The sequence below is a fragment of the Rhincodon typus genome, chromosome 2, assembly GCF_021869965.1.
Source record: "Rhincodon typus isolate 14 chromosome 2, sRhiTyp1.1, whole genome shotgun sequence".
Lineage (NCBI taxonomy): Eukaryota > Metazoa > Chordata > Chondrichthyes > Orectolobiformes > Rhincodontidae > Rhincodon > Rhincodon typus.
In genome coordinates, this window is record NC_063333.1 from 69,120,573 (window position 1) to 69,135,170 (window position 14,598).

General features: G+C 38.7%; 1 protein-coding gene across 1 annotated transcript in view; it reads left to right on the plus strand.

The window, feature by feature from the left end:
- Positions 1-14,598, plus strand: part of gabbr2 (gamma-aminobutyric acid (GABA) B receptor, 2) — an 877,108-nt gene that overhangs the window by 621,844 nt on the left and 240,666 nt on the right. The window contains 2 exon segments of the mRNA XM_048608319.1: positions 9,246-9,434; positions 9,746-9,982. Of these exon segments, the coding sequence (XP_048464276.1) occupies positions 9,246-9,434; positions 9,746-9,982 (426 nt within the window).

A 14,598-nucleotide genomic window follows, 5' to 3' on the forward strand; every position in this document is an offset into this window, starting at 1 on the left:
AAGGTGTTGGGTCTGTCAGCAGGGGAGATGGATCTGGTCTCAGGAGAGGGTGCAGGGGATGTCAGGTCCGAGGGAGAGAGGTGGCATCAATTCCTGGTGGTGAGGATTGTGTCAGATTAGGGTCTGTGGAGTGTGAGGGGCTTGTGGAAGTGTAGGTGGGGGTGTGAGAAGTTAGTTGAAGGGTGATTGAACAGTTACACAGGAGTTAGAGTAGGTATTTAATAGTTTCACTTTCCTGAGTCCCAACATTGAACCTATGGTACAACATTCTGAAATAACCCATTTGTACCTCTGCTTTATATAAACTAACAAATCGTTCTAAAGTGCTACCCCTGGACCATGAGCTCTTAATTTGCGTAGTAACTTTTGATGTAGCACTTTGTCAAATGCCTTCTGGAAATCTATGTATAGTTCATCCAATGGTTTCCTTTATCTTTATTACTTGTTATTTCCTTAAAGCACTCTAATAGAACAAAGAACAAAGAAAATTACAGCACAGGAACAGGCCCTTTGGCCCTCCAAGCCTGTGCCAATCCAGATCCTCTATCTAAACCTGTTGACTATTTTCCAAGGATCTGTATCCCTCTGCTCTCTGCCCATTCATGTGTCTGTCTAGATACATCTTAAATGATGCTATCGTGCCCGCCTCTACCACCTCCGCTGGCAACGCGTTCCAGGCACCCACCACCCTCTGCGTAAAGAACTTTCCACACATATCTCCCTTAAACTTTTCCCCTCTCATCTTGAAATCGTGACCCCTAGTAATTGAGTCCCCCACTCTGGGAAAAAGCTTCTTGCTATCCACCCTGTCTATACCTCTCATGATTTTGTAGACCTCAATCAGGTCCCCCCTCAACCTCCGTCTTTCTAATGTAAATAACCCTAATCTACTCAACATCTCTTCATAGCTAGTGCCCTCCATACCAGGCAACATCCTGGTGAACCTCCTCTGCACCGTCTCCAAAGCATCCACATCCTTTTGGTAATGTGGCGACCAGAACTGTATGCAGTATTCCAAATGTGGTCGAACCAAAGTCCTATGCAACTGTAACATGACCTGCCAACTCTTGTACTCAATACCCCGTCCGATGAATGAAAGCATGCTGTATGCCTTCTTGACCACTCTATCGACCTGCGTTGCCACCTTCAGGGTACAATGGACCTGAACACCCAGATCTCTCTGTGTATCAATTTTCCCCAGGGCTTTTCCATGTACTGTATAATTTGGTCAAACAGGATATTTCTTTCGTAAAACCACATTGACTCTGCCTGATGACGTTAAGATTTTCCAAGTGCCCTGCTATAATCTCACTAATAATAGATTTCAGCATTTTCCCTATTAGAGTTAGACCAACCAGCCTGTGGTTTCCTAAATAAAAACCAAAAGAACTGCGGATGCTGTAAATCAGGAACAAAAACAGAAGTTGCTGGAAAAGCTCAGCAGGTCTGGCAGCATCTGTGAAGAGAAACTCAGAATTAACGTTTCGGGTCCGATGACCCTTCCTCAGAGCTGAGTTCTGAGGAAGGCTCACTGGACCGGAAGCATTAACTTTGACCTTCTCTTCATAGATGCTGCCAGGCCTGCTGCACTTTTCTAGCAACTTGTTTTTGTTCCTGTGGTTTCCTGCTTACTGTCTTCGTCTATGTTTGAAGAGGAGTCACGTTTGCTATTTTCCAATCTGATAGAGCCATTACAGAATCCAGCAAACTTTGGAATTTAAAATCAAGTATGTTAAAATCAAGTCTAGTATCTGTACAGCCTTTTCTTTTTAACAATCTGGGATGAAATTTATCAGGACCAGGGGACTTCTCAGACTTTAGATCCCTCAAACTGAATGGAATTTCCAATCATATTATGATCATGGCTATCTAGGGGGCTGTTTACTAAGAGGTCATTAATTTGCTCTGTTTCATTGCACATTAGCTGTTGGCTCTGGAATGAGCTGCCCTAAGAAACCTTCCAGCTACCCTTGCTAAACTGATTCAACTAATCTGTATGTAGATTAAAATCCACCGTGATTGTCATACATTTCTCACAAACTCCCAATATTTCTTCCTGTGTACCCTGTCCTGCAGTGTGGTACCGATGGGGTCCTACAAACCACTCCCATTAGTGTTTTTTTTAACCTTTATTATTTCCTCATTTCTACCCAAAACTAGATCTCTAGAACTAAGGTAATCTCTATTGGATGCTATTGCACAAAAGAATTTCTCCACTTTTTACTAGCTTCCTGACCATCCTAAATGTCACATGCTGTTGCATACTCAGTTCCTAGATTTTATCATTCTGTAACCATGCCTCTGTAATGGCTATCAGATTATACATATTTTATTGCAAGATTTAGAAACTGATTCTTTTGACAGTTGGGTGTGCAATTGTACATTTTTCCATTTCCTATTGGATTTTCTAATCTGACTTACTTGAGGTAGAAAAAGATTAATCTCTCATTCTGCTTGATCAGACAAGTGCACTTATTAGAAAGGCACGAGTCTAATCTGAAATGTGTTTTCATTGGGATAGACTGCTTTGTGGGGTAGCGTTAGTCTAGTTGGATTTCTATCCCCTGAGACTAAACATTGTGGATGGATGAATGTTTTAGTTTGATTGAATACAAATGCAAAAAATAAGAGGAAAAGTAGACTACTTAACTGTCTGAATAAAGAACATGTCACTTCGGGCTGAGCTGAGGAGGAATTTCTTCAGTAAGAGGATTGTGAATCTTTGGCGTTATCCACCACAGAGGTTGTGGACTTTCAATCATTGCGTATTTCCATCTGAGTTCAATATATTTCTACATTAAAAGTATCAAGGGATATGGGGATTGTGCAATAAAATGGTATTGAATAGAAGTTCAGAGATAACACAGTGTAGAGCTGGAGGAGCACAGCAGATCAGGCAGTATCAGAGGAGCAGGAAAGCTGACGTTTTGGGTCGGGACCTTTCTTCAGAAATGGGGGAGGGGGAAGGGAGCTCTGAAATAAATAGAGAGGAGGGGTGGGGCTGGGGAAGGTAGGTGGGATGGTGATAGGTGAGTGCAGGTAGGGAGTGGTGTGGATTGGTCAGTGAGGTGGGAGGAGCAGATAGGTGGGAGAGAAGGCAGACAGGTTGTGTCAGGTCAAGGAGGTGGGAATGAGAGGGAGGATTGGTCATGGGATGAGGCTGGGGGTGGGGAGATTTTGAAACCAGTAAAATTCACATTGAGACCATTGGGTTGTAGGCTCCCAAGGCGGAATATGAGGTCCCCAGCCCCACCCCTCCTCTCTATTTATTTCAGAGCTCCCTTCCCCCTCCCCCATTTCTGAAGAAGGGTCCTGACCTGAAACGTCAGCTTTTCTGCTGCTCTGATGCTGCCTGACCTGCTGTGTTCCTCCAGCTCTACACTGTGTTATCTCTGACTCCAGCATTGGCAGTTCTTACTGTCTTTGAATAGAAGTTCAGCCATGATCTCCTGGAATGACGGGCTCAAATGGGTGAAAATGGCTACTTCTCCTATCTCTAATCTTCTTATGAACCAGCTCTGTCATTCAATAAAACCTTCTCATTTTCTACACAAGTTCACTTTCCAATATTTCTGAATCTACTTAGCATCCAAAAAAGTGATGATCATTGTCCTTAATGTACTAAATATCTGAACTTCCGGATAGCTCCAGGGCAGAGAATTCCAAGATTCACAATTGTTTGAGTAGAGATATTTCTCCTAGATGACCTACCCCTTATCTTGAGTCTATGATCTATTTACACATTTCCAATATATCGCTGTTCATTCATCCAAACTCCAGAAAATACGGTCACAGACTCTCATTCACTGCCTTCACATTACCTTCATTGCCAGCCTGCTTGTGCCAAATATCTTCAGTGAAGAGTCCATATTATCGAGAAATATTATGGTCTAAACTTGAAAGCTTCAGAAATGGTGTTGAAATTTCCCTAAGCACTATTTTAAATTATTTTTTGTCAAACTTGTTTTCAATAATTTGTTCACATTGTCAACCATCAAAAATAAAAGATTGGAGAGGGGTAGATATGAAATATAGCAATGCTGGTCTCAGTGTCAGTGCCCAACCCTGAGCCATTTCAAAAGAGGGTATTTTGGGGTCAGATCAGCTGTTCACTGGAAAGTGGCACTTGGCCAACTGAGGCCAAATAGAATTAATTAAGAGTCCTCTTACGGCTATAACGCACTCCAGACTCGAAACCAGGCTGATGACGCATTTGAAAAAAATAAAAATAGATCTACCTACACTTATCCTTCACTCTCTCCGTGTTCACATCAGCAGCTCCTAATCTTGCCATTGGGTAAGTCAGCCTTTGACATGAGGGCTTCCTAAATAAAATTCAAAAGTAAAGTATTTTAATACATACATGGAAAGGTGCTTTGTTAGTTATAAAAATGGTATCCTGCAGCCAACATCATGGCTTAAACGACAAGCAAGAATGATCATCTATATAAGCTATCCCAAATGTTAACTACTTTTGATGTAATGAGAAGTTGCTGAGAGGTGGGTGATAGCTCAGATAACTGGTCAGAATACAAAGAACAGCAGGATCTGACTAACGATTTAATCAACACTAATGAATAAGAGCTAGAGGTGAAGTTAGAAGCGTATTGGCATGAATAGAAGATTGGCTGGCTAACGGGAAGCAGACAGTATGAATATATGGTCTTTTTCAGGCTGGCAGGATGTCACAAGTAGTGTCCGATATAGAGGTTAGTGCTGGGGCCTCAACTCTTTACAATTTATATAAATGATTGGGATGAAGGGACCAAAAGTATGGCAGTTAAATTTGCTGATGATAAGAAGATAGATAGGAAAGTAAGTTATGAAGAAGGCATAAGGACCCTACAAAGGGATATGGATAGGCTAAGCAACAGGACAAAGATCTGGCAAATAAAGTACAACGTAGAAAAGTCAGAAATTGTTCATTTTGGGAGAAAGAATAAGAAAGAAACCTGATCAAAATTATAAGAGGTTTCAGAGCTCTGAGATACAGAGAAAACTGTGTCCTAGAGCTTGAATCATAGGTCAATATACAGAAACAGCAAGTAATCAGGAAAGCTGATGGGATGTTATGTTTTATTGTGAGGGAAACTGAGTGCAACAGTAAGGAGGTTATGCTTCAGTTACACAGGATATTGATGAGTTGGTATCCAAAGTAATGTGTACAGTGCTGATGATAACGCAAAGGAAGCTGTTTGGAGGTTTACTAAACTAATATCTGGAATGAGTGCCTTATGAGAAAGACTAGACGGTTAAGCTGTATCCCTTACAGTTCAGATGTGTCAGAAGTAACATAATTAAAACATAAAAGAGCCTGAGTGGACTTGACTGGGTGGATGTGGATTGTGGGGGAGGGAATTCCAGGATTTTGACTCAATTTTGATTTTATGAGGTCCTTGCTACCTTTCAGCATTGCAGAGCAACTTTGCTACCCGACTAACATTACCCCTTCACTCCCATTGCTAGTACTGCCTGTGCCCTTTGAAATTGCGAGTAAAATGTTTATAGTGTATTAATAGCCAAGTAAAAATGGTTGTCTGCAAAAAAAAGCCGAACTACAAATCTCTTGAAATATAATGGCGAAGACAAATGAAAACAACTTTAAGAGCTCAATGAAGGGAATTCTGGGCAAACTGTACTCATTTCTCTAAATTGCAAAGCAAACAGACTGCTGTTGGAATCAAAAGCTGAAATTATTGGAGAAACTCAGCAGGTCTGGCAGCATCTGTGGAGAGAGAAACAGAGTTAATGTTTCGAGTCCCGCAATCCTTAAGTTTCTCTTGCAATTTTTGTTTCAGATTTCCACCATTTTGTGGTTCTTTGTTTTATTTTACTATTGGGATATCTGGTCTGATCAGCAAAGAGCAGGAAAGGATCAAAAACTTATGTATTTTCACCATAGAACTGGTGCATTATGACAGGCATCAGCCAACCACCTTCCAGCAATATTGAGTACAACACCCTTCTGACAGAAATCAGCGCAGTTACTGTTCTTCAGATGGACCAAGTATAATGCCCTTCAGTACAACTTGTCAACCCTCAATGTAACCCAGGTGTTAATCTTCAGCGGAACAGTCAGCTGAAGCCCCAGTGAATGCCACTGCCCAACTTGTGAAGCCAACCCACCCATTTGTATAATCAAAGCTGTTAATACAAAACTAAACTATAGCCTATTCTGGAAATCTGAAATAAAAACAGAAATATTGGAGTTTTTCACCAAATCAGGGAGCATTTGTGGAGAGAGAAACAGGTGTTTCAAAGTCACTCAACCTGAATCATTAACTCTGTTTCTCTCTCCACAGATACTGCCTGAAGTTGTGGAAAACCTGTCAGTAACTTCACCTCTGTGTGTGACTCAATCACATGCATCTGAAGTTAATACTTAGGGTCTTATTTTCACTAATGAAAAGCATGGAACTGAAACAAAAACGTACACTCAGAGATTTGTTTTGGAGATAATACCACTGCGCCTACATCCATGTAAAAGTGTCCATCAAATAACCCATTAAATTATTAATAACAAAAGCTTCAGCAATTCATATATTTTAATCTTACTCAAATAAGTATACAGGCTTTGACAAAAGAAACCACAGAAAAAAAACTTATTATAAGCACATAAAAATGTCAACTATCTACTCCACCTGTCAAAACAGAATCACACCTGAGCTTTTACTTTTATTAGGTTCTTAATCCCCCATAATAATTTCTGAATGGGTGTTTATTTCCCCTCTCGGCAGTTTCACACGCCATTGTTATTATGTGACTCACTGTTTACATACATCATGTACACTAGGTGAACGGGAATGGAAGTAATGTAATTTAACATTGACTTGTTATGGAAAGCATTAGGGATTATGCAGAGTGGTTGGGGGCTTTTGACCTTTTCTTTCAGAATTTTTCCCGACTTGAATCATGAGTCAGGGAGAAGCTTGTCTGACTGCGTAAAAAAGGCAAGAGGCTGGGAGATGCCTGTCCCCACAATGGATCTGGCCAGTTCAGAAGTTGAGGGTACAGGCATTACCACTGCCAAAAATTGAGGCTGCCGGGAATGAGGACAGGAATTCCAGAATCGGATTCTTATCAATTTTAGATTTCTCTTGGGTGAGAAACTGGTCCTTCTACTCCATTTATGGATATTCTCTCAATTTGAGAATGAATAATTTTTTAGTGGTAAGTTCATTGATAAATCAGTCCTAATATGAAAAGGAAGAAGTCATGTCCAAGTGTTAATTTAGGTACATTCTAATGAGAGTAATCAATGATTTACATGAAGAAAATAAACAGCTGACAAGTCAGCCTTGACTATATTGATTTCAATGTGTGGGATTTCATTGAAAGTTTAATTGGCAATTCCCTTGAGGACTTTTATGGGTAGTGGAACAGAAAGCTGTTAATGGTATTGAGTTTGCAAATCCCATCAAGGTTGAACTGCAAAGCGTTAGAAGGGAATTGAATGAGGGTTGCAAATATTTACAAGAAGAAAGTACACATGCTGAATAGTAAATCAGAAAATATATTATTTCACTTGCAGTGAATTTTCCTTCCATTTTGCAGAATGTGTCAAGAAAATCACTGTTGTTAGTTTTATACTAGTTAAGTAACTCATTTGTCTGCTAAAATAATGCGTAACTAATGTAATTACAACTACTCCATTATTGGCAACACTGCTGAAAGTAGTCATTAGTCATGAGCCTGATAAGGGACAAAAAAAAACTTTGCGTTTTAATTGTAAATGAATTTTGGATATAGATAATGAACTCTTTGAAAAAGGAAAAATAAAGTTCTATAGTGTTAGAATTTGATTTTCCAGTGTGAATTGACTGTGTAGAATGATATAAGGAGGTCTATAACCTGCTTTGTCTATGATATTACTTGATAAAAGTTGTACTGTTTGTTCCATCTCTTTGTTTTATTCCTGTCCCTATCCATTTTTCCGTTCTCAATATCTATCAATTTCCTCCCAAGTTGTTACTATGCCTTCTGCTTCCACATGCAGCCTCCTTTCTCATTGAGGATCTCTGCCTTAACTCTGTATTTAAATAATTCTCATAATTAAGATCTTAATATATTCCAGATATTTTCTAACCAACCTGTTCAAGAATGTTATTTTGAGCAGGAGGGACTTGAACCCATGCCTTCTGGTCTAGAGGTAGGGACACTACCACTGTGCCACAAGAGTCCAGAGATATGAAAGTTCTGAATAGTATTTCATTTATAGAGTTGTTTGTTTTTTTAATTCAACCTATTCTGCAATGTTATAACACACTTCTAGTACAGATAGGACTTGAACCTAGGTCTCCTGGTCCAGCGGTAGTGACAACACCACTGCACTAGATGAGACCTTCCAAGAGTTCCAAAATGCCCTGACATTATATTTTCCTAATCAACCTGCTAAGAGATGATATTACATGACTTTTGCACAGGTGGGACTTGTACCCAGGTCTCATGGTCCAGAGTTAGAGCCAGTACCATTGTGCCACACAAGAGCCCTCATAGGTATTCTATAATCAACCAGTTAAGGGATTTTAGTACATGTCTCTGGAGTAGTGAGATTTGAAGCTAGGCCTCCTGGATCAGAGGTAGGAACACTACCACTGTGTCACAAAAGCCCAAAGGAGCCTGATAGAAATTTTTAGCTAACCTAGTCAGATGTGTTATGACACAAATCTGAAACAGGTGGGACTTGAACCCAGGCCTCCTGGCTATAAGGTACGGATATTACCATTGCACCACAGGAGCACTTAGAGCGCTAATAACTGGAAACATTTTTTCTCAATTTACCTTTTTTTATATACTAATCGACCTCATCTATTTTTTTTTCCTTTTTTTTATTCTCCAGCCAATAATTTTAGCGAACAGTAAATGTAAAAAAAACGGTTTTCTTTCTTGAATCCAAGTAGGTTTTCTTTGCTAAAGTCTTACAATTAGAAGATTGTAATGTTTTGGGACTGTGGTTTTAACTTAAAGTGAAGAGGGTCATGAGACCTGTTCTGATGTTTCCCTGGCAGCAAGCCTGAGTTGGTTGATTGTTAGCAATGAAGGAGGAAGGCTAATTGATTTACTGGGAAAGAGATGCAAGATGTTTATGTTTGGAGAAAATCCAGCCTACTTTATCAAACCTCCTCAAAATTTTAAACACCTGAATAAGATCTCTTATTAGTCAGCTCTGCTCCATTGAAGATATTTAAAATTCTGCCTTCATTCTTCAGTGCAATCAACTGTGTTGGTTTGTTCTTTATTATTAGGCCTACAATGAGAATATGTATGGAATTAAATACCAGTGGATTATCCCAGGGTGGTACCAGCTAAACTGGTGGAAACCAATTGCTTCCAGTTATTGCAATGAAAAAAATCTACTCACTGCCATGGAAGGATATGTTGCTGTGGATTTTGAACCACTTAGTACAAAAGAAATCAGGACAATATCTGGGCTGGTGAGTATGGATTTTTTAAAATATTTATAATTGTTGTACAAATGTGTGAATGAATAAGAAGTAAAGCACAAGTACCAAGAATACTAATTTCATGAACAAGAACCTGTCCTCACATACATTTCCTTCTGTAAACACTGGCTATATTACTCTGGGGATGAGGAGGGGGAAGCATTGAACGAGGCAATGACAAAAATGTGGGGGAAATAGATGAACAGACAGAATAACTAGAGTTATAGTTCACTATCTTTCCTTCAAAACCAAAGCAATTGAGTACTAATACTGTTTTCTAAACTTCTCATAATCTCCTTCAGACACCTCAACAATACAAGCAAGAGTACAATAAAATGAGGGGTAGTGCTGAGTATAGCAAATTCCACGGATTTGCGTATGATGGAATCTGGGTCATTGCTACAACATTGCAACGAGCAATGGATAGTTTGAAACGTCTTGGCAATCCACAAACTATCCGCGACTTCAATTATATGAACAAAGAACTTGGTCAGATCTTCCTTGATTCCATGAATGAAACCAACTTCTTTGGGGTGACTGTGAGTATTGTCATCTTTGATTGTTTTCCTTTGAACTATTCATGTATATTTAATCCTATAATATTTGAATGTAGAATTTTGATAGTTTGAAAGACATTTTTCTCAATAAGGAACAGGAATAAACAAATTTCAATCTGTCCTGAAAGGTCTAAGTCCAATTATATCCCACTGCAACATAAAACAGGGAAGATAAGAACAAAGTATGTTTTCTTTCACTGCCTTATCAAATGGAAACCATGATTATGAACAATTCATGGACAATGTTGCTTCTTCAATGTATCACAGCCTGAAAGACAGGTCTCTAAATAATAGCTATGCAAAATATTGTAGGGCCCTCATACTTAAATGAATTGGCCATGAACTACCAAAAAATAAAATTGAGGTATGTACTAAAGACAAATATCATACTTGTTTGGTGAATTGCAAATGCATTTAATGGGGTTAGACAAAATATGTGTGTGAGCAGAAAAGAACCATTTAATATGGCAAACTTCAAGTATACTGGTCGAAGTAACCTCAAACTTAATAGCCTTATGTGACAACACTTACTGTCAAAAACATGAAAGGTTGGCATGAATTACCACTGCAGACTTTGGAGAGATTTGGTGCTGATCAAAAACTTTGTTTTATTAGTGCCTCTGCATGCTCTTATTAATTTTTAGATCGAGAATTTAGAAATGGTTGACTCAAATGGTTGAAATGGAGGAAAGATTGGGATAGACGTCATCTTCTTTGGACGTCTTTACTACAACACATGCTGAAGCATTTACTGATCTTGTTGTAAATAAATAACAAACCTTCAGTCACGTGCTGCTTCCTAACTATGTTGAAAGACTTCACGGTGTTGATCCCTACAACCTTTTGTCTGATATGTTGTTAAGTTGTTAAGTATTTGTGGGTGGCATGGTGGCTCAGTGGTTAGCACTGCTGCCTCACAGCACCAGCAAACCGGGTTCGATCCCACTATCGGGTGACTTTCTGTGTGGAGTTTTACATTCTCCCTGTGTCTGTGTGGGTTTCCTCCAGGTGCTTCAGTTTCCTGCCACAGTCCAAAGATGTGCAGATTAGGAGGATTGGCCACGCTAAATTGCCCATAGTGTCCAGGGATGTGTAGATTATGTGGGTTAGAGGAGGATGGGTGTGTGTGGGATGCTCTGAGGTTTGGTGTGGACTTGTTGGGCTGAATGGCCTGTTTCCATGCTGTAGAGATTCTATGATCTATGATTCACTAGACTTTAGAAATATGGTAGTATCAAGCAAATTTGATTCAATTCAATTCATGATTGCTTAAATGGAAGGGTATTCTACTGAATTTTACTATTATGGGAGATATATGCACGATGAGAAGTGTCTATCATTTACCAATTGTTGCATTTCGTCAATGTTTTAAAACTGTTGCTAACTGATGGTTATTTCCAGACAGTTAATTAATTAAGTACGTTCAACAAAAGTTACTCTCCTCCTGATTCCTTCATGAAAGCACAGGTTAGAAAATTGAACACAGAATTTAACACACCTTTCTGGTGCTAGAAACAATTCAAATGGGCCCTAGTGAGCTCTGAGATTGATTATTTAATTTTCTTTAATCAAGCCCAGTTCCACACTGGGAGACTTACACTGCTGGAAAGCTGTCCTGCTTCCACTCTAGCCATCAACGAAAATTGCCAAGCAGACCTTAATGGGATGAGTATTGGTCCTGATTGACATATTTAGAGCAGGGGACACATTCTTCGTGTGCGTTGTTTGTGTTTTTAAAAGAAGTCCACAATAGGAATAAAACACAGAATTGCAGGGCTTAAGTGACTAGTTTTATTTTAAATGTTCCCTCTCACTAGCCTGTCTTCAGTTTTCACTGTGTTATCCATTTAGTTACCCTAATTTAATCATTCTTCAAAGCCAAAATGCAATACAGTAACCAACATTGTACATAATAATACCGGAAGAACCAACATGTGATTTATAAAAGCTCAGGGTTGCTTCTTGGGATATATTGAATCACTCTGCTTATACCACCAGAGATCTTATTTGCTTTCCTTCCTTCTGCCATACATTGGATTCCTAACTTTGGGTTATCCCTGTAGATCACTCTTTTGCACAGTGTCCTGTAGTCAATGATTGTTCCTTGTATATTCCGATTGATCTCTTGGTTCCCAGCTGCAACATCTTGCATTTATCTAATTTCCAGTCTGTCCAAATTCAGCTTCTGACAACTTCAAGGTGATGAATCCAATTTTAACTTACTCAGAGCCTGTGTCAGGGAGTTAAAATCAGGCCTGATACCTCCATAGTTTGTTTGCACATTCAAAGACCCTTTCCACTCAATCGTTGAATCATAGGGGACTTTAGACAATTAAAATCAACATTTTTATTTTCAATATCATCAAAAGCATGTCTGCTTGAACATTAGAAACAGAACCTGGGACACTGGGAATGTTCAATCACTTGGGATACTTGGCCTCATCTGGCTCTAGTTCAGATGCATTGTGGTTTGATCAAAGACAATCATGTTTGCAAATCTCTTTTGGATACTGTAAATTGTAGGTATAAGTCAGCCTGGCAAATAGGGAAACTTCATTTTTTCCAGCCCTAGAACTCATGTTTTTGCATATAGGTCAGCCTCCTTTTTTAGCCGTGACACACCAAGTGTACATTGTTAGTTACTTTCAATTATTCATCCAAAATTTGCACATTTTATGAACCATATATAGTTAACTAAGTTCAAGGAATCAAACAGATAATATGGACTATATTGTAAAGATGTGCCTGGGTTTAAGGTACATGTACTATTTGCATTTTAGGCTGAAGACGTTTGAAAATGATGACCATACACAAACTGATAGTTCACTATTATACCTGGCATATAAGTCAACCTGTTTTTGGAAGAATTTTTCAAGTTTTCACAGATTGACATATACATTGACTGGCATCTATGCAAATTATGTCCTCATGTTACAAATATTGATTTTTTTGATTTTGTTTGCCACGTCCTTAACATGACAAATTGTGACCAACAGATTTAGCAGGAAGGTAACAGGCTGATATTTTCATTTCCAACATCTTTTCAGGGCGGTGGCACAGTGCTAAAAATAGAGATTGATGCAGTGAGGTACAGGTCCACCAAATTCGACACAACCACCAGCAAACTTAGTTTCAATTATTACAGAAACATCTGTACATTTAGAGGAACAAATCCTCAACTAAAATCTGTAAAGCAATATATGCATTACTGATAAAACATAACTAGTGTTCATTAGCATTATCTCTCGTTGAAGTGCTGTGATGACTGAGAAGGAATAAGTGAGTTTGCTGCAGTTATGAAAGTATGTCAATTGAACGATCTAGAGCATTCTTTATTTCATTTTGGAAAATAATTCTTCCTAAAATCTTGTGCTGCAGTTTTATTGAATAGACATTGCTAAACAGCTTAACTATGATCTAGCACAGCCACTCCCAATTTCTGCGGCCTTTTATACAAATAACCTATGCATTTGTAAACAGACATCAGCATTGCTGTACAAGACCAAGGAACATCCCCTCTACAGACAAAATGGCAGACCATTTGCCTTAAACTCAGCAAAAGAAGAGGTTATCGCTTTGCTCCAGGGATTTACATTCGCTAGATAAATTTTTAAGGAATTGTTTCAGTGTTCCAAATACAGAGGTTGTCCTGAGTCAATCCTAAAATCAAATTCGATCATTAAATTAGTTCATTTTGTTGTGATATTTCTTGATTCAGACCCGTTTTAAAATCAAGTATGTTTTGATATTGAGACACAGCTATAAGAGGGTTCGCAGATTTTTATTTTCTCATTGAGAGGCTATCTTTTAGGCTGGTGAGTAAGTAGCCTGTCTGTGTGATGAGAACAACAGATAAAAGATCTAGTCTTGTATCAGTTAAAACATGTTAAGTATCATACAGCATACTTGCTTGATTCATGTGTCGTAAATACCCTGCTCATTGCGTGCATGCTTGTATTCTACAAAATAAAGGCCATGAATTTTGCATTAACAACATCTCCCAAACCAGTGACCTCAAAGAAAAACAAATAAAGTAGGCACATGACAACACCACCAGTCCAGGATCTGTTCCCCACACCAATCCTTTGTTTGACATATATTGCTATTCTGCTAAAACCCTGAAACCCCCTTCCTGAAACTACTGTCACTGTGTTTTCATGACATTCTACTGCAACAGTTCAGGAAAGTGTCCCATCATCCCTATCAGCATCAGTTAGGAATGGATAATAAATATTGTTGACCTCAAGTCCTGTGAATGGTTTAAATAGGAAAAGAAAAGCTGGTTCTACATTAGTAAATATTATCCAGGGTAATAGCCATCACATTCAATAATGAGATATAGTTTAGTGATTAGAATCAAATAGACCTCTTCTCCACATTATCCAATAATCATTACTTGAGTTTACAGGTTGCAAAAGCTCAATGAAAATTGAATCATCTTGTTAAATATCCTGCCTTTAATTACTGTGTTTGCTCACATTTGAAGAATCTCCATTTAAAAGAGGTAATAGAGGGCACCTATAGAACGATATCTCTATCATCAGGAGTGGTATGAAGAAAATTAAAATTAAAATTAGAAGATTTCTATTTTGTTTGGT